This window comes from Bufo gargarizans, chromosome 8 (assembly GCF_014858855.1).
Source record: "Bufo gargarizans isolate SCDJY-AF-19 chromosome 8, ASM1485885v1, whole genome shotgun sequence".
Lineage (NCBI taxonomy): Eukaryota > Metazoa > Chordata > Amphibia > Anura > Bufonidae > Bufo > Bufo gargarizans.
This window is the reverse complement of record NC_058087.1, coordinates 109937955-109958945: the sequence shown is the minus strand read 5'-3', so window position 1 is coordinate 109958945 and position 20991 is coordinate 109937955. Positions and strand designations below refer to the sequence as shown.

The following is a 20991-nucleotide window of genomic DNA, read 5'->3' as shown; positions in this document are numbered from 1 at the left end:
GGCAGTGATGGGAGGTCTATTTGAGGAGGGCATTTGTATAGGTGATCGACATGGCAATGCCGATAACACACAGTTTGCATTACCGTATGAGGAGACTGTACCCCCTTGACAGAGGTGTGCAACTCCCCTTTATTTGCCTCACACAAGCCATGTATGATATAGATTTTGTATCTTTGGGTCATTTTGCCAGCTTCCAATATGGCGCTTCAGCCCTCACCTTTTATGTGGGCATGCGCATTGGAGTACTGACTGAGTCTTGTTTCGCTACGCTCGACTTGGGCGGTACGCCTGTCTTACACGTAGCGAGATGTCATTCTGCTGAGACGCATCCTGACGCCTGCGCACTGTTCAGAGGTAGACGCCAATGTTGGCTATGGCGGACATAGAGTAATACACTGTCCACGTGTGGTATTTCATTTTTCCCATTGCTTGCTCCTCCTGTTTTTAAATTGATGTAATTATGATTATATTTTATATCCAGTGTTGTAACACTATTCACATTATGTATATTTTTTATTTTATTTAATAGCAATCATGTTTTCACAAAAATGTTCTATATTGATTATATCAATTGATTGATCCACCCTCTAATCGTGTATACCTATGTTTTGATGCTTGAGAAAGGCTCTGTTTTGAGCCGAAATGTCGCCTCACTGTGCCACTGTGGCTGAATACATTTTTGCAATTTTCTATTGGATGTGCTGTCCGTTTCCATCTACATACTTTGGGTAAGCAGTGACAACCCTGGACATAGAGCGGGTGCTATCTCCTTTACATTGGTGCTGCCACACTTTTATTTAAAGGAAACCTGTCACCATGATTTTGCGCATAGAGCTGGGGACATGGGCTGCTAGATGGCCACTTGCACATCTGCAGTACCCAGGTCCCATAGCTCTCTGCGCTTTTATTGTGTTAAAAAACAGTTTTGAGTAATATGAAAATTACCTGATGAGTCATGTAGCCGGAGATGAGTCAAGCAGAAAGGAGCCCAGCACCGCCCCGCGTCCTCCGAATCTCCTCCTGCCGGCTGACGTCATAGAGCTGCAGTTCCGAAATCTCGCGATGCGCGAGCTAGCACAGGGAACGAACTACGCATGCGCTAGCTCACGCATCGCGAGATTTCGGCGCTCCAGCTCTGTGACGTCAGCCGGCAAGGAGGAGATTCGGAGGACGCGCGGCGGTGCTGGGCTCCTTTCCGCTTGACTCATCTCCGGCTACAGGACTCGTATCAGGTAATTTGCATATCACTCAAAACAGTTTTTTTTTTATAGAATAAAAGCGCAGAGAGCTATGGGACCTGGGTACTGCAGATGTGCTAATGACCATCTAGCAGCCCATGTCCCCAGCTCTATGCGCAAAATCATGGTGACAGGTTTCCTTTAATATATCATTTATTATTATTTTTTTTTAGAGCAGCACACAAATAAAAGCTAGTGCAATACCTTGAAGCAGACCACGGACCTGGTCTTGTTAGATATGTGCAAAAAAGGGCCAAGTCAGCACTCAAATATCCGTGAAAAACAGAGGGCATTTTATTAACCCATGTGGTAACAGCAACGTTTTCAGCTCACTCCATGGTAATATATAATATAATGAATAGATATATATTTATAATAAAAAATAAAATATATAATTGATTGTTTTATAATAAAAAAATTAGTTTCAAGTAAAACAAAAAAGCGTCCTTTTTCCCAAAATAAACTAAAAATTACTAAGCGTTTTGTATTGAGAATGATATTATTTTCCCTTATAACCATGTTATAATGGAAAATAATAATGATCGGGTCCCCATCCCAATAATCTCCTAGCAACCATGTGTGAAAATCACCGCTCGTGTGCACAGCCCCATAGAAATAAATGGGTCCAGATTCAGTGCGGGTGCAATGCGTTCACCTCACGCATTGCACCGGCGCAGAAAACGTGCCCATGTGAAATATGCTTAATAAGCGTGGAATGATTCGAGCTAGGAGTTTGAGGTTTGTTACCATACGTAAAGTTGTGTTGTCTAGTGTTCCGGATCAGCTTCTTAGTTGTGGAAAACATTAATAATTTAAGGCAGGATCTCGGTTCAATGATTTGTCTTAATAGCAGTTTCGTAGGTCAAGAGGATGGAATTTGTTTTGCCGCTCATGGAGAACGTGTGCATTCTCTATACTTGTCTGTTTTTTTTTTTTTTTGTCAAAATACCACCTTGCGGGCCTCCTATAAGATAGGAGCGGTAGGCGCTCAAAGTAGTGGGACAGGATTGTACGCAACTTGGCACAAAGGTCTTGACAGCCAAAACATCCTATAAGAAATAATCTATACTAGAGTGGGTAAAATGAGGGGGAGAATAAAAAGTGTATTGACAGGAAAGAGACACATTGTCTACCCTCCAAAGGTCATAGAGGGAACGTGTACGAATAAGTCTATGGAAACCTCTAGACAAGAGTTTGACTTGACTGGGGGGAGGAAGATCTGAAGATGTAGAAAGCCTATCGAAACTTTCTAAGAAATTGATCATTAAAATCCCCTCCTATTAGTTGAATCGCTCCTCGGACCGAAGAAATAGTAGAAAGCCAGAAGGGTAGGAAACTAAGCTGGCCGAGTTAGAAGCGTTGACACTGCATAGCTGCAGTTGAACGCCATACAGGGTACCTTGCAAAATGAGGTACTGTCCCATGGGGTCAGCGTCTACCTTGTCATCCTGGAGTGGACAAGATCTGGTTATCAAAATTGTAACTCCCGCAGACTTAGAACTGGCAGAGGCCGTGTAGGCTCTAGGAAACCAATGCTTTGCAAATGTGAAGGAACCAGAGCAGGTCAGGTGGGTCTCCTGTAAATAGACAATATCAGCTTTAAATCTACGAAGTTCCTACAGAGTAGTAAGTCTCTTAATATTTGGGTTAAGACCCTTGACATTTAAAGACCTAATCCTAGCCATATTGACTGAGTGAAAGGGATAGCCGATCACAGAAGCAGAAATAGCCAATCTGAGGCCCCCTACTCAATAGCACTAGAGCTGGACAGAGGATGTGGAAGGAAGAAAAGAGAAACTACAGTAATAGACCAATTAACGTTAACAATACGACCAACAATAATTAGATAAAACATTAACCCTTTCTGTACCAAACCACTTTTCACCTTAAATCCCAGGCTGATGTTTTTGCAAATCTTACATGCGTCACTTTGTGCTAATAACTTTGGAACGTTTTTACTTATCCAAGCCATTCTTAGATTTTCTCGTGACACATTGTACTTCATGACCATGGTAAATTTGAGTTGATATTATTCACCTTTTTCCATAAAATAATCCAAAATGTACCAACAAATTTGAAAAATTCACAATTTTCCAATCCATCCACCATGACTTCTACAATGAGAGCTGACCCTTGACCTCTGTAGGGACAGGAATGCACAAAGTTTAAATTGCCCCACCCCTCCTCCCCTTCCGTGTTTTTCCTGCCACTACCGGGTTAGCACACAGAGAGAGTCCTCCCTATGGGGAGGTGAATATTGGCAAAAAAGTTGCCTACATCACCTGCTTCCTTCCCGCAGCAAGGGCTAAGGCTAGGTCGGTTCATGGTGGGACCTGAGCTCCTTCTATCACGGTCTTCCTTCCACTGTGGGTAGGAAGCAGACCACTGATGCTGGATCCAAGTGGGATGGACGCGCAAGCTGTGTAGCACGGCGTCCCACTGATCTTATCGGCCGGCTGGTGGGGGAGGCGGAACCAGGACCCATAGCAGGAGACTCTCCTGGATGACGTCTGATGCCATTCACATCTTAAAAGGTGGTGCTCATGCAGCTCTGGGCATAGCATCACCGCCACTATGTCAGCTCTTGAGGCTCCAGCATCGTGTTGGGAGGGCTCTGACCCCTCTCCGGCTGCACCTACCATGAGCTCCCCTATGGGGAGTATGGTTCTCCTTATGATTTTGATCTATTGTCTAAAATCTGATATTTGCTCTTCTCTGTTCCTTAAGGGAGCAAGGGGCACAAGGTCTAAGTCAAGATTTCTAAAGTGTGCTACTTGTGCCAAGAGACTGCCTGATAACTATAAAAAAGTTGTGCGAAGGCTGCATTTCTGACGTCTTAAGGCTACATTCACACGTCCGTGGAACACGAACCGTGAGATACTGGACTGGCATCCTGCTTAGTGCAGGAGCGCACGGCGCATGATCTATAAGAGTGTATTACTGTACTGCGGCTGCAGCAGGAATAGCTTGGCATCATAGCAACCAATGACGCCGTGCGCTCCTGCACTAAGCAGGATGCCAGTCCGGTATCTCGCGGTCTGTGTTCCACGGACGTATGAATGCAGCCTTAAAATAGGAGCAACCATCTATCCTTTCTGAAATCAAGTCTTTTATCTGAGAAGAGATTAAGTCTTCCCTAGCCTCACTGACAACACCCAGTAAGCCTATCCCGCCTGCTAAGAAACAGAGATTATCCATTCAATCCTCCTCTGACCCAGTGGACATTGATGAGGATACCTCTAACTCCAGACGAGTACTTGAGGAAGACCTTCTCTCAGAAGGTGAAATAGTAGAGGATGATAAATACTTTTTTTCCTCGGATGAAATGGATGAGTTACTGAAAGCAGTAAGATCAACCATGGGTATAGAGGATATTCCTAAGCCTCGTACGGTACAAGATGAGATGTTTGGGGATTTCAGCACCAAAAGAACTAAAGTATTTCCCATTAACGAGAATATCAAGGATATGATCCTGGATGAGTGGATAGAACCAGAAAAAAGGCTTGGGGTATCTAAAAGAGTTCAGGAACAGATTAGTTTGAGTCCCAAAATTGATATTCAGGTGGTAAAGTTAGTAAAAAAATAAAAAAAAATACTGCCTTACCTTTTGAAGATTCATCACAGTTAAGCGATCCAATGGAACGCAAAGCAGCCCTTTCTAATGCGGCCAGAAGAGCTTTATGGATGAAAGCGTGGTCAGAGGATAAAGCCTCCAAGGCGAAACTGTGCTCTATTGCCTTTTCGGGTGAGTTTGTTTTTGGCCCAGTGTTAGATAAGATACTGGAGAAAGCGGCCGACAAAAAGAAGAGATTTCCGGAGAGGAAAGAAACAAAAAAGATATTCGTCAGTTCCCTTCACAATCTAAACCCTACAGAGGAAAGGGGTATTGGAGCTACCCAAAGGGCAGAAGGGGTAGAATATTCATCCTTAATCCCCAGAATAAACAATGCAACGAACAATGACGCCAGAATGGGAGGCAGGTTGAAGAATTTTCTAAACCAGTTGAATCTGGTTATGTCAAATCCATGGGCCCTAAACATCATAGCCCAGGGATACAGAATAGAATTTGCTTCAACGCCTCCAGAAAAGCTTTTAGTTATAACCCACAACATTGGAATACAGGCAAAAATCTGGCAGGGAATTCAGGACTTAATTAGATCAGGTGTAGTCATAGAGGTACCAGACTCCGAGAAGGGGTTTTATTCGGGTCTCTTTTTAGTAAAAAAATAAATAAAAATACCTTCCGCACAATAATAAATCTAAAGCCTCTGAACAAAATTATTGGGTTCAAAATGGAGTCAATTGCCTCTACGATTCTGCTGATTCCTAAAGGTGCCTTTATGATGTCAGTGGATCTAAAGGATGCCTAATATCACATACCAATTCACCAGGCCTCCCATAAATATCTAAGATTTGCAGTAAGAGACCCCAGGGGATTCCTTCACCATTTTCAGTACTTGGCTCTCCCCTTCAGTATCTCATCGGCCCTAATAACATTCACCAAGTTGGTGGTGGAGATGATTGCCTTTCTATGCAGGAAGGGAAACCATATCATCCCTTACCTAGACAATTTCCTAATAATTGGCAGCTCAAAAGAAGAAACCTCCCGGACCACAGAAGTGTGTATATATACGTACCCTCTCAGATTTAGGATGGCAGGGCTCCAGACAAAAAAAATATCAAGGAGCCATTGGCTCCTAACCTGAAAAATTTAGGAGCCAAATGACATTTTTAGTTGGCAAATTTAAAATGCATATAATATAGCTGGGATGCTTAGGACTAGGAGCATGGGGTTTTCTAGGTTACAGCCCACGCAGTTAAAAGGGGTTGTGCACTCATTCCTATGACCTGTCAGACTAGCCAGATTCACGTTGGTAATCCCTAGGGGCTGGGTCCCGGCTCATTTGCTTCCCGACCTCCGCTGCTTGTCTTGGGTTTCTCTATGAAAACGTTAGACTGCAGTGCCACCAAGACAATTACTGGCCACAGTGGAGATCTGCTTCCCTTGCATCACATGACCATTTAACATAATGCAAGGGAAGCAGACAGGAGTCCATGGGTGCAGCCACTGGCATCTAATGTGTATGAGGACCTTAGTCCTGAAGAGGGGCGTCACCTGATGGTGACTGTGACAGGACTATCTGACCCGGCAGAGGGCGGCTATGGCTGTGACCGGACTATCGGACCCGGCAGAGGGTGGCTATGGCTGTGACCGGACTATCGGACCCGGCAGAGGGTGGCTATGGCTGTGACCGGACTATCGGACCCGGCAGAGGGCGGCTATGGCTGTGACTGGACTATCGGACCCGGCAGAGGGCGGCTATGGCTGTGACTGGACTATCGGACCCGGCAGAGGGCGGCTATGGCTGTGACTGGACTATCGGACCCGGCAGAGGGCGGCTATGGCTGTGACCGGACCCGGCAGAGGGCGGCTATGGCTGTGACCGGACTATCGGACCCGGCAGAGGGCGGCTATACTCCCCATCTTCAAAAATAAGGTTCCTAGGCGTAGAGTTAGGTCCTCTGGGATACAGAATCTTTCTACCCCAGGACAACGAACACTCAAGATAAGATGCTTTTAGTTTCAGAAAACTCAGTTGTTCCATCCGGAAGGCAATGAGCATGTTGGGGGAACTTAACCTCATGTATAAAATCCGTGCCATGGAGTCAGGCCCAGACAAGAACCATGCAGACATGGGACAGAAAACTGTTATCCTTAAACAGTATAATACGGGTGCCACTAGTGGTCAAAATAGACCTAGACTGGTGGAAGGAAGCAAAAAACCTGCTTCAAGGTACAGAACGGCTCAGGATTTCAGAAGCTCAGATCATAACAGACGCCAGCGCTTCAGGTTGGGGTGCAAAGGTAGGCAGCCAGTTTTTCCAGGGAGACTGGCCAAACAGCATAAAAGAAAGAGATCTTCAAATTACAGAGAACTGTATGCAGTCCTTATGACTCTTACAGAAGCTATAGACCTATAAAAAAAAAAAAAAACGGGCATCTGAAAATCCTCTTGGACAATATTGTGACATTAGCATATCTGAAACATCAGGGTCGCACAAAGTCCGTCCAGCTGGTGGTGGTAGGAAAAAGATTTTCCAGTGCAGAAGAGAACGTTCTCTCCTTAACGGTCCACCTAAAGGGGTCAGAGCACCCAGAGGTGGACTTCTTAAGCCGAAGGACAATATAGCTAGGAGAATGGACATTAAACGAGACATATTTCACTAAATCCAAGATACAGACCATGGGCTGTAGATGCCCTTTCAATAAGATGGGTATGGGACCTAGTCTATGCATTTCCGCTGATTCCTCGCATAATGCAGAAATTACAGAAGGAAACCACAACAGTAATCTTAGTAGCTCCCCGCTGGCCAAAGAGAAGCTGGTTCTCAATGCTGAGACAGTAGGCGTTGGAAGAACCTTAGATAATACCCTTCCGGGAGGACATGCTCTCTGAGGGTCCAATAAACCATCCAAATCCACAGATCTACAGTCTGACTGTCTGGATCCTGAGAGTGAATCACTCAGAAGACGGGGTCTTTCAGACAGAGTAATCCTTACTCTTAAGGCAAGCAGGAAAAGTCGGCCATTTATCTTAGTCTGGAAAAGATTTTGCAGACTGACTGGAAGCACGGACGCGGATGACACACGGTGCATTTTCCAAGTTTTCAACGGACACATTGAAAGTCAATGAGTCCGCAGAAAATCACAGGAAACGGAACAACGGACACGGAACCCAACAACGGTCGTGTGCATAAGGCCTTACTCATACAGCTTCCGACCTGTGAGATCCAGGGGGCTGGATCTCACAGCCTCGTCACCGGAAGGCAGCGCAGGTGCCTCGGGAAGGCAATGATTTGAGCAGGCACCTTGTTCCGATCACCGCCCACCATGCGGCGGTGATCAGAAATACACAGGACGTACAGGTACGCCCTGTGTCCTTAAGTACCAGGACATCAGGGTGTATGCCTGTGTCTGGAAGAGGTTAAAGCACCAATTCAGTTATAAAATGATTTTGAGGGGCTTGCGTAATGGAAACCACCCATAAATTACCCTATTTTAGAAACTACACCCCTCAAATTATTCAAAACTGATGTTACAAACTTTAACCCTTGAGGTGTTCCACAAAAACTAAAGGAACATTTAATTTTTTTTGTTAATCAGTAGTTTTCTTGCAACACAGCAAGGGTTAACAGCATAATAAACCTCCATGTACATTACTCTGATTCTGCAGTTTACGGAAATAGCCCATATGTGGTGGTAAACTTCTCTATTGGCATGTGGCAGTGGGAAGAAGGAAAGTAACACCATGATGTACCCCTACAGGGAAAACCCTCAAAAAGTGACCCCATTTTGGAAACAACACCCATCAAAGAATATATTAAGGGGTGTACTGAGTAGGGTTGTTGCGATACCAAAATTTTGATTCGATTTCGATACCATAAAGTATTTCGATGCTCTACCATTCGGTACTACGCAAAAAAAACCCCTCAAAATCCATAGGATGGATGGATAGATATGTATGTACCGTATTTTTCGCCCTATAAGACGCACCGGCCCTTAAGACGCACCTGGTTTTAGAGGGTGAAAATAGGGAAAAAAAATTTTGGGGACAAAAGGTGTGTCAAAACTTTTAATAAAATAACAGACCAATATTTTAACACTGTAAACATTAACAGTAGTAACCAGCAGCATTAATAACCAATGCTGCCATGCGCTTCGTGCACTCAGGACGGCAGGCTGGGATATCACGGACAGTGCTTCACGGATGTCTGCATGACGCCGTAAATAAGGGGGTCACTTTATTTGGGGGGGTCACTTTTTATTAGGAGTGAGGTCACTTTATTAGGAGGGGGGGGGCACTTTATTAGAAGGGGGACACTTTATTAGGAGGGGGGGCTGTCAAGATCGGTGTTTAGCACGTTTCCTTCCCCCCACTTCACATTTAAAATGCTCCTGGCTGCATGCAGAAAGACATCCCTAAGGACCCCACTGTTAATAAAGTGCCCACTTTATTAGGAGGGGGGCACTTTATTAACAGTGGGGTCCTTAGTGATGTCTTTCTGGCAGGGCACACCACTTTATTATTATGGGTGGCACTTTATTAACAGTGCTTTTCTTTAGGGATGTCTTTCTGCATGCAGCCAGGAGAATTTTAAATGTGGGGAAGAAAAAGTGCTAAACACAGCCTCTGATTAAACATTGCATACAGGTACCGTACCTCTGAGCGCAGGCAGCTTGACGACTGGGATGAAGGGCGGAGCAGACTTACCTGTCACACGTCAGCTCCGCCCCTCGTCTTCCTGCTCCTGCGCTCCATTTCCTCCTCTATACCAGCGCTTCGGGCAGACCATCCAGCACTTACTGAGGCTGGCCGGCCCATACCACCAAAAGCCCTCAGAGCCGACCAGCCCCGATCACAATCTGCAGCAGCCCATGAACACCCGCCCATGAACAGACCGCATCGCTCCTGCAAAGTACAAGTGACGCCCGCCAGACATGTGAGCACTGCGAGCGCTGCAGGTACAATTCACTCATCGTAAGCGCCGGATATTCTTTTTTTACCCCATGTTTACACCTATATTCACCTCATAAGACGCACTAACTTTCTTCCCCCATTTGGGGGGGGGGGGGGGGGCGAAAGGGCGAAAAATACGAAATAGGGCGAAAAATACGGTATATATAATAGATATATATTTTTTTTATATTAATACTTTGGACTTTTTGGATATGGCGATATGTAACATGTTGTTCATTTATTGTTTCTATATTTTATATGTAATATTGGGTGATTTATACTTAATATTGCTGCGATCAGTGGCGGTTAACCCCTCAAGTGCCGCACCTCCATGTTCTCTGATAGTAGACTGCATTAGCGCAGCCTAGTATTGATAAATGTCAAATCCCGGTATCGATAAAAGTATCGATTGGGTATCACAGCAACCCTAGTACTGAGCACTTTGACCCGCTAAGCGTTTTACTGAATTTGGAAACACTTGGCTGTGAAAATGAAAAGTTTAATTTCTTCCAATAAAATGTTGCTTTAGCCCCAAATTTTTCATCTTCACAAGGAGTAACAGGAGAAGAAGCACCCCATAATTTGTTACGCATTTTCTCCTGAATACGGCAACACGCAATATGTGGTGGTAAACTGCTGTGGAGCACATGGCTGGATTCAGAAGGGAAGGAGTGCCATTTGGCTTTTGCAGCGCAGATTTTGATGGCTTGGATTTTTAAAAAAAAATTTGTGATGGTCTTATGTGGGAGTTCGTTTTTTTGCGATATGAGATGACTGGTACCATTTTGGGGTACATATGACTTTTTGATCACTTTTTTACTTACAGCATTCATTAGAACACGTTGTTACGGACGCGGCGGTACCCAATACGTCTATTTTTATTTTTTACACCGTAAAAGCATTTTTTTTTAACAAAATAAAATCTGTTTTTGTGTTGCTATATTTTTTTAATATTTTGGACATTTTTTGCGGGATGAGATGACTGCTTGGTACCATTTTGGGCTACATACTTCTTTTTGATCACTTGGTATTACACTTTAAGCCAAGGTGACCAGAAAATGGCTTTTTTTTGTTACTGTTTAAATTTTTTTACGGCATTCACATGATATTTTTATTTATTTTTTTTGTCTTTCGATATGGAGGAACGGTCTACATTTTAAAATTTAATTTTGCAAAAAATTTTTTTATTTTATTTAAAACTTAAAAGTTTTACACAATAAAAAAATTAACTATAACTTAATTTTTTGACCCACTCTGGGACTTTAACTTTTGGGGGTCTATTCCCCTGTACAATGCATCAGAATACATGTGTATTGTAATGCATTGACTATAAGTGTATTTCCAGTGTAATACACTTCAACCTGCTTGTCTGTGAGATCCAGACTGGATCTCAAAGGCTTACATGGAAGGCATTGGGCTGCCTTCCCAGCCATCAGATCCCCACACAAGCCACGGTCAGCGCTCACCATGGCATTGCGAGGCTTAATGCGCCTGCATCTGTGTTATCACAAATGCCGGCGCATACAGCAGGGGTCTGGCTATCAGCTCCTGCACCCACCTGATCAGCGCGCTGTTGCTGTACAGCGCTGGGATTTGAAACACATTTCCCAGTGTCATACATATACGGCGCTGGTATTGTACAGGTTAAAGGCATGGTAATACTAATGCCCTTTTATGTCTGTGGAAACCAGTTGCAAAAATGGGGTGAAAAGAAACAAATAAACAGCTAATCTATGTCGGCTGAACAGAGTAAAAAGGACTCCTAGTGGGAATACTAGTGGAAGTCATGCAACCAGGACAGAAAACCAGTGTCTTCCCTCCAGGACTCCATAGAAAAAAAAAATGGAACAAGGAGTATACACCCCAAGGAAACATATTCCTGCTTAGGGAAGAAAGAGAAAAAATTGGAACAACCACAAACTAAAGTAGCATCCTTATTAGCAAACCGCCCAAGTAGAAGACACTGTCAACACTCAGCAGTAGAAGGTTGCAGATGTCTCTTATGGGATCCTACAGAGGTCCAAGTCCACGGGATCGGAGGAAGGGGTTTCGACTTCAGAAAGGCTGAAGGGTAAATCTATCTACAAGGCATCATATGTTTACAGAGAATCTAGTAGTGGTTTTAGAGCTCTCCTTCTGGAGGATTATCCAGGACAGGTCTTGAAATAAAGGCACTAGGTCCCTGGTAGTCTAAGTGTTGTACAGAATGTGGTTTATCCATAATCTCCTCTTTTAGACTGAAGTCATTCACCTAGCACGTCTCTTGGTGCTCCCTCTATTGGCACGGTCTATCAGAATAGGGTGGCTCAGAGGACAGTTCAAAATAGTGTTGAAGGTAAGAAAGATAGAGCGGACATATTCTCTTGCGTCCCCGTGTTATGTTGACAGTCTCTATTGTCCAGCTTTTCAACATGGCTTTGTAGGTCACAAAGTTGGTGGGTATGAGAAGATGTTTGTGCTGGAAGAGAACTAATCACTGATCAAGAAGCATGATCTTCTTCCAGTTGATGAAGACTGAGGACCACATGTTGTACATCTTGGCTTACTGCGACTAATTCTTCCTTAAAGGCATCTGTTACTTCTGAGATGAGGGCCCTAAAGTCCTGCTTCGTGGGCAGTTGTTATATATGGGACCACCAGTTAAGTGGGGGTACATTGAGAGAGCTTAGAACCATTAGAGTCCAAAGAGAATGTTGACCAGTGCTCTGATGGGGAACAGGAGTGCAAAATCAGTGAGACATCAAGACCTGCTGATTGGGGAGTACAGATTGTGATGAGGGGTGACCCTCCAGAGGTTTACTAGGCCTTACAGACCTGAGGCAATTTTCTAATGGTGGAGACCGTAGGGGAGCTAACCTGGGAGACAGAATCGCCCAAAGGGAAAGGTATGGGTGCATATTCAAGGTGCTAGTGCAGTACATTCACTGGGGTATCGTGGTGTACACCAGCTGAAGTGTACAGGTGAGAGTCTTTGCTAGAAAGTGACTGCTGGGACCCATCTATCTGAAGGCCCCCAGATGTGAGTCTAGTGTCAAGGCGGGCTCCTGAACTAGCAGCCATGGTGAATGATCATCCTCTAGACATTCTAGCAACTATATACCAGATCGGAGCGGCTCCATCTTGGATGCCTCGTGGTCTGCGCTGCAGTGTAGGTAGGAGTCCGAAGTTTGAGAGTACTGGGCTCCCGGAGCTTTCGTACCAGTTCTGGGGACCTCCCCAACTCTTTTCTTCCCCATTGTGAGTTGGGGGGTATACTATTTTATAGCACTATGGAGTGGAGCTTAGGGCTTACATGTCTGACTGCATCGGCATTCAGCCACACCCTGTGTGTCTTGGCGTTTGGGAGACAGTGACTAACTGGAATAACAGAAAGCAGTGCATAGAGGTGAACCTCTCCATGGACTGATCGTCTTATTATAAGAATGGGTGACTGTGTCCACACAAACCATCAGAAAGTGTGTGCACAAGGTGTACCATTGACCCCATGACACTGCTCTCAAAGACTATCATGATGCACAGCAGGATGTCAGTGGAGGCTGGAATTGAGGTTTTTCCTCTTAAGTGACGAGTTCTGCTTTCGTCTTGGACGCAATGACAGCTGGAAATTCGTCTGGTGACCACGTGGGCAACATGGTGTAGAGGCCTTCACAAGGGAAAGTCACAGTGGCCCCACTCCTGGGATTATGTTGTGAAGTGGCATAATGTATGGTAGCCGTTCTTTTCTAGTCTTCATTTCAGGTTCACTAACAGCTTGATGTTGCACAGATTTGGTCGTACGCGATTTCTCCAAAGTGTCCCAAGAACCTTTTGTCAACATGGTTATGCCAGGCCCTATGTTGCTCGTGCTACTATGAGCAGCCTGCAGGCCTTCTTGGCTTGCAGGGTCCCTGGACTTGTCTCCCAATCAAGCACATCTTAGGTGTTATTGGTTGGCAATGGCAAAAGGAGCTGGCAGAACATTACCCAGACAACCCTTAATCGCCTTGTTTGATAACCTGCCAAGGCATTTAAGTGACTGTATTTCTGCTCGTGGTGGTCATACCCAACACTAAATAAATTTAATGTTTTAAAAACTTATGGAGTTATTTATCAAACTGGTGTAAAGTATAACTGGCTTAGTTGCTCATAGCAACCTATCAGATTTCACCTTTCATTTTCCAAATGAGCTGTCAAAAATGACAGGTGGAATCTGGTTGCTATAGGCAACTAAGCTAGTTCTACTTTTCACCAGTTTGGTAAATGACCCCTATTACTTTCCGTTTTTAAAAATAATTTTCCAGACATTAACATGTCTATAGATCCTGTGATTTCCATAATTCCATGACTTTCTCTTCTTGGTGTTGCAATTTCAGTGTTGAGGAGTGTATGCACTGTATATTAGAAGACAATTGTATTTCCTATTCTATGAACAAATACATAAAAAACAAACCAGCTGTAAACAACTGTATTGGCATTTCTTTAGCTTGTTCAGCAGTTAAAAATAAGATACTTGGAGAATAGAATTTAAGTATAGAAAATAATCAAAATTTAAATTTAGGCCAAATTGCCCAGTTCTACCCATAGAAATTGTATTTCTTTTTCTTTCTATTTTAGACCATTTGCAAGGGCTGCCAAAGTTTTAATTTTAACTTTTAAAGGGGCTTGTTTTACTTGAACAAATGACATTTATCATGTATACAAAGTTAAATAAGTTTGATGCCTTTTCATTACTTATGATCTATCTTTTTTGGGGGGGGTCAGACACCTGGGAACCCCGCAGATCAGCTGTTTGAGAAGGCAGTGGTGCTAACAGTAGCGCCGCGGCCTTCTCGCGGTTTCCCTCAGGCATAGTAACTTCACTGCTATTTCACTCGCTTCGGTATGACTCAGCCCTTTTGAACGGGGCTGAGCCATGCCCAGGCCAGTCATAACAGTCGTCACATCACTAGTCCTGTGGGAAACTGCAACAAGGCCGCGACACTACTGCGAGCGGCACTGCATTCTCTATCAGCGGGTGTCCTGCCAATCAGATGCTGATGATCTATCTAAAGGATAGATCATCACTAATCAATAGGTAATCACATTATACACTGTCTGTATTCATGGGTTATGACTACCCTGCAATCCTGTTGGATTGGTCTTGCTTGCACACTGTAGGAAAAAGCTTTCTCCTATAGTGCGTATGTACGGCCACTGCTGCTGGATTGCAGGATGATGATAACCCATGGATAAAAGCAGTGTATAATGTGATAGTGAAATGAATCAAAGGAGGCAAATATGGACAATTCATTAGTAAGTGCCTTGTATCAACTTTGTGTACATGATAAATGCCATTTGCTGAAGTGGGACAACCCCTTTAACTTCTGTGGGCATCTGTATCTAGTCCTTTCAAGAGAACACTAGAGCTGTTATCACAATTCCACACATACTATTATGTGCATTGTCCTGCAGATATCATCTTCCTCTAACTTCAGCACTATACTTATCTATTCGGAGGCTTAATAACTTGATTTGTCTGATACAGAAGGACAGTATTTTGTTTTTAAATTTAAATGAAAAGGGTTGTCCAAGCTGTTAGTATTGATGACCTATCCTGAGGATAGGTCATCAATATCAGAAGTTGATTATTCTTCAATGCTATTTCTAACAGCAAATTTAGAAATATAGCTGTCCCTTTCATCATTATTTTATCTTGGCAATCTTGAAATGGATCACTTTAAGGTATTGTCTCGGCTTTTAATATTGATGACCTATCCTCAGGATAGGTTATCAATAGCAGATCGGCGAGGTTCCGACACCCAGCACCCCAGCCAGTCAGCTGTATGAGGAGACAGTGTGCACGTGCTGTCTCCCTTCTTTCTCCCTGTTCACCACTGAGGTGAACAGAAATAGAGAAGGGAGACTGCACGTGCCTACTGGGCACACAGTCTCCTCATACAGCTGGGAGTCGGAACCTTGCCGATCTGATATTGATGACCTATCCTGAGGATAAATCCTAAATATTCAAAGCCCAGACAACCCGTTTAAAAGTTATTCATTTCAAGATTTGTAAGATAAAATGATGAAAGGGACAGCTATCTTTCTAAATTTGCTGTTAGAAATAGCATTGAATAATATAATATTTAGCTTCTTTATAACCTGTAATGGCTGGTGAAAGGGAGCAGCAGGTTTCTTTAATTTGTATAGTACATGTAAGATATCAAGGAATATGGTGGTGTGTTAATTCAAGAAATCACCTAGAAGAATCTAAACCTAGAACATGCTTCTCTTTTTGTGTGATTTTATTTATTTTTTAAATATTTTATTTTGCATTATTTTGTTTCTAGGATTTCTACAACTGGCCAGATGAATCTTTTGAGGAAATGGACAGTACACTGGCTGTTCAACAGGTAATGCAAGATTGATAAATAGTGGTCTAATAAACCTATTACATGTTTTTGGATGCTGATGGCATTTCACATTGTAGGAGACACATACTTTTATTTATTTTATTATTTATTGATCAAGTAATGGCAGGTTTGCACAGAGCACAGATGCGTCTTATGGGGTGAAAAATATGGTAAGTGCTAAGCACTTGTGTGAAATATTTGAAGATTTTCTTGACTCTGGTCTAAATTTTTAATATTTTAATTATTTGGTTTATTATATTGACCATGTTTGTGGGGTGCCAGTACTGCAATGTATCCTGGGAGAAGCCCCCCATTCATATTTCTATTTTTATTTCTTGATGAATTTAAGTTTTTTTTTTTTTTTTTTTTACAATACATTATAGAAACATTAGTTATTAGTATTTCATCCGTACTGACTATATTATAAAAACCTTTACAAAACGTAATATTTGATCCTTTTAAAATTTTGTAAGTTAACTTGGTCTGTATATAAGAGAGCCAGGTGATATATCTAACACAGCCACTGAGGAGTATCTTGAAAATGAATAATTACAAGTTGTAATTATCCTGATGCCCCAGAGTATACTCCTTAACCCCTTCACAACTGCAATACGGCTATATATGTGCTATCTGCACATAGCCCGTGCAGATAGCACTTACATAAACATTATGGCAGCTTGGATTAAAGCTTCTGCTGCTGTCACGGACAGTGCAGAGTGCAGTAATGCTGGCAAGGGACCAATTAGAGCAGTCCCTTGCCAGTGATCGATCCGATTTGGTTAGGTTGTCCAGACTAACCAACCGGATCGTGGTAGTGTAAAAATGCCAGTTTCAGGCTGTGATCTGCACTCGGGCATCAGCTGATTCGTAGCCCAATCTATGCCCCCTGATGTGTCCAGCGGTGCCTCTTCTGTGCCGGCTTGTGCCCCATTTGTGCTCCCTCCGTGCTGGCTGTACCCCCTCCGTTGCAGTCACCCTGCTGTATGTGATGACGGCGGCTATCAGAAGCGAGTGTTAGCTGTATGTATTCTGCAACCCCTTAGATGCCACAGTCAGCAGCATCCAATGGGGTTAACAGAGGGAGGGGGCTCCCTTTCTTAACCATCGTGCTGCTGTGCAAAGGCGTCCAGTGTTGCCATCTATCAGTGTAAGGCCTCATGCACACGGCTGTTGTGTGGCCGTATTGCGGCCCGCATACGGCTGGTCCGCAATACACGGGCACCGGCCCGTGTGCACTCCGGCACACTGCACGGATGCGGACCCATTCACTTCAATGGGTCCGCAATAACAGATGTGGAACGGAAGCACGGATCTAAAGAACTACAGAGTGCTTCCGTGGGGTTTCTGTCCGTGCCTTTGCACCGCCAAAAAAATAGAACTTGAATGGGCCTTGATCCATCCTGGCCGCCGCACGGACGTTGCCTGTGCATTGGGGAACGAATGAGGCCTAAAACTGATAGTATTATACTTTGCAATGCAAGAGCGTTGCAAAATATAATACAGCCATCAGCCGCACTGGATCTTCAAGATTCAAGTGGGACTTGATAAAAAATAAAAAATAAAAAAAATATTTAGAAATGAAAATTAAAAATTTTTTTTTAACCTTTTTTCTATATCAGCTCGTTTATAAGAGATTACATAATTTGTATCGCCGCGTCCGTAATAACCTGATAAAATGATTATGGTACTAATGCAGCGTGGTAACGTGGTAAACGCTGTACAAAATAAAATAGAATGGCGGAATTACTTTTTTCACCTCCCAAAATAGTTGAATAAAAAGTGATCAAAAAGTCATATGTTTCCCAAAAACGATACCAACAACAGCCCATCACCCAAAAAAGAAATCCTCATACAAGTATGTTGACGGAAAAATAAGTTATGGGTCTTTAGATTTTGGTGATGCAAAAAAAGAAAGTTTAGGAAAAAAGTGATTTTGATGATATAAGGCTACTTTCACAGTAGCATTTTTGCTGGATCAGGCAGGGTTCTGCAAAAAACGCTTTGGTTACTGATAATACAACCATCTGCATCAGTTACGAACGGATCCGGTTGTATTATCTTTAACCACCTCCGGACCGCCTAACGCACATGTGCGTTCCGGAGGTGGCAGGCTGGCGCACAGTCACGCATATATGCGTCATCTCGCGAGACGCGAGATTTCCTGTGAACGCGCGCACACAGGAACGGAAGGTAAGCGAGTGGATCTCCAGCCTGCCAGCGGCGATCGCTCGCTGGCAGGCTGGAGATCCGAATTTTTTAACCCCTAACAGGTATATTAGACGCTGTTTTCATAACAGCGTCTAATATACCTCCTACCTGGTCCTCTGGTGGTCCCTTTTGTTAGGATCGACCACCAGAGGACTCAGGTAGGTCAGTACAGTCGCACCAAACACCACACTACACCCCCCCCCCCCCCCGTCACTTATTAACCCCTTATAAACCCCTGATCACCCCATATAAACTCCCTGATCACCCCCCTGTCATTGATCACCGCCCTGTCATTGATCACCCCCCTGTCAGGTTCCGTTCAGACGTCCGCATGATTTTTACGGATCCGATCCATGGATCCGTAAAAATCATGCGGACGTCTGAATGGAGCCTTACAGGGGGGTGATCAATGACAGGCGGGTGATCACCCATATACACTCCCTGATCACCCCCTGTCATTGATCACCCCCGTCATTGATCACCCCCCTGTAAGGCATCATTCAGACGTCCGCATGATTTTTACGGATCCATGGATACATGGATCGGATCCGCAAAACGCATGCGGACGTCTGAATGGAGCCTTACAGGGGGTGATCAATGACAGGCGGGTGATCACCCATATACACTCCCTGATCACCCCCCTGTCATTGATAACCCCCCTGTAAGGCTCCATTCAGACGTCCGCATGCGTTTTGTGGATCCGATCCATGTATCCATGGATCCGTAAAAAATCATGCGGATGTCTGAATGGAGCCTTACAGGGGGGGTGATCAGTGACAGGGGGGTGATCACCCTGATTACCCTGATCACCCCCTGTCATTGATAACCCCCCTGTAAGGCTCCATTCAGACGTCCGCATGCGTTCTGCGGATCCGATCCATGTATCCATGGATCCGTAAAAAATCATGCGGATGTCTGAATGGAGCCTTACAGGGGGGGTGATCAGTGACAGGGGGGTGATCACCCTGATTACCCTGATCACCCCCTGTCATTGATAACCCCCCTGTAAGGCTCCATTCAGACGTCCGCATGCGTTCTGCGGATCCGATCCATGTATCCATGGATCCGTAAAAAATCATGCGGATGTCTGAATGGAGCCTTACAGGGGGGGTGATCAATGACAGGGGGGTGATCAGGGAGTCTATATGGGTGATCACCCCCCTGTCATTGATCACTCCCCCCCCTGGTAAGGCTCCATTCAGCCATTTTTTTTGGCCCAAGTTAGCGGAAATTTTTTGTTTGTTTTTGTGTTTGTTTTTTCTTACAAAGTCTCATATTCCACTAACTTGTGTCAAAAAATAAAATCTCACATGGACGCACCATACCCCTCACGGAATCCAAATGCGTAAACATTTTTAGACATTTATATTCCAGACTTCTTCTCACGCTTTAGGGCCCCTAAAAAGCCAGGGCAGTATAAATACCCCACATGTGACCCCATTTCGGAAAGAAGACACCCCAAGGTATTCCGTGAGGGGCATATTGAGTCCATGAAAGATTGAAATTTTTGTCCTAAGTTAGCGGAAAGTGAGACTTTGTGAGAAAAAAAAACAAAAAAAAAATCAATATCCGCTAACTTATGCAAAAAAAAAAAAAATTCTAGGAACTCGCCAGGCCCCTCATTGAATACCTTGGGGTGTCTTCTTTCCAAAGTGGGGTCACATGTGGGGTATTTATACTGCCCTGGATTTTTAGGGGCCCTAAAGCATGAGAAGAAGTCTGTGATCCAAATGTCTAAAAATGCCCTCCTAAAAGGAATTTGGGCCCCTTTGCGCATCTAGGCTGCAAAAAAGTGTCACACATGTGGTATCGCCGTACTCAGGAGAAGTTGGGGAATGTGTTTTGGGGTGTCATTTTACATATACCCATGCTGGGTGAGAAAAATATCTTGGTCAAATGCCAACTTTGTATAAAAAAATGGGAAAAGTTGTCTTTTGCCAAGATATTTCTCTCACCCAGCATGGGTATATGTAAAATGACCCCCCAAAACACATTGCCCAACTTCTCCTGAGTACGGCGATACCACATGTGTGACACTTTTTTGCAGCCAAGGTGGGCAAAGGGGCACCTTTCGGATTTCGCAGGCCATTTTTTACACATTTTGATTGCAAGGTACTTCTCACACATTTGGGCCCCTAAATTGCCAGGGCAGTATAACTACACCACAAGTGACCCCATTTTGGAAAGAAGACACCCCAAGGTATTCCGTGAGGGGCATGGCGAGTTCCTAGAATTTTTTATTTTTTGTCGCAAGTTAGTGGAATATGAGACTTTGTAAGGAAAAAAGAGAAAAAAAAAAATCATCATTTTCCGCTAACTTGTGACAAAAAATAAAAAATTCTAGGAACTCGCCATGCCCCTCACGGAATACCTTGGGGTGTCTTCTTTCCAAAATGGGGTCACTTGTGGCGTAGTTATACTGCCCTGGCAATTTAGGGGCCCAAATGTGTGAGAAGTACCTTGCAATCAAAATGTGTAAAAAATGGCCTGCAAAATCTGAAAGGTGCACTTTGGAATATGTGCCCCTTTGCCCACCTTGGCAGCAAAAAAGTGTCACACATCTGGTATCGCCGTACTCAGGAGAAGTTGGGGAATGTGTTTTGGGGTGTCATTTTACATATACCCATGCTGGGTGAGAGAAATATCTTGGCAAAAGAC

General features: G+C 43.9%; 1 protein-coding gene across 2 annotated transcripts in view; it reads left to right on the top strand.

The window, feature by feature from the left end:
- Positions 1-20991, top strand: part of LOC122944463 (MOB-like protein phocein) — a 216513-nt gene that overhangs the window by 57384 nt on the left and 138138 nt on the right. For both annotated transcript variants that reach the window (XM_044302746.1, XM_044302747.1), the window contains exon 2: positions 16063-16125. In XM_044302746.1, coding sequence (XP_044158681.1) covers positions 16063-16125 — 63 coding nt within the window. The remainder of the gene's footprint in view (positions 1-16062; positions 16126-20991) is intronic.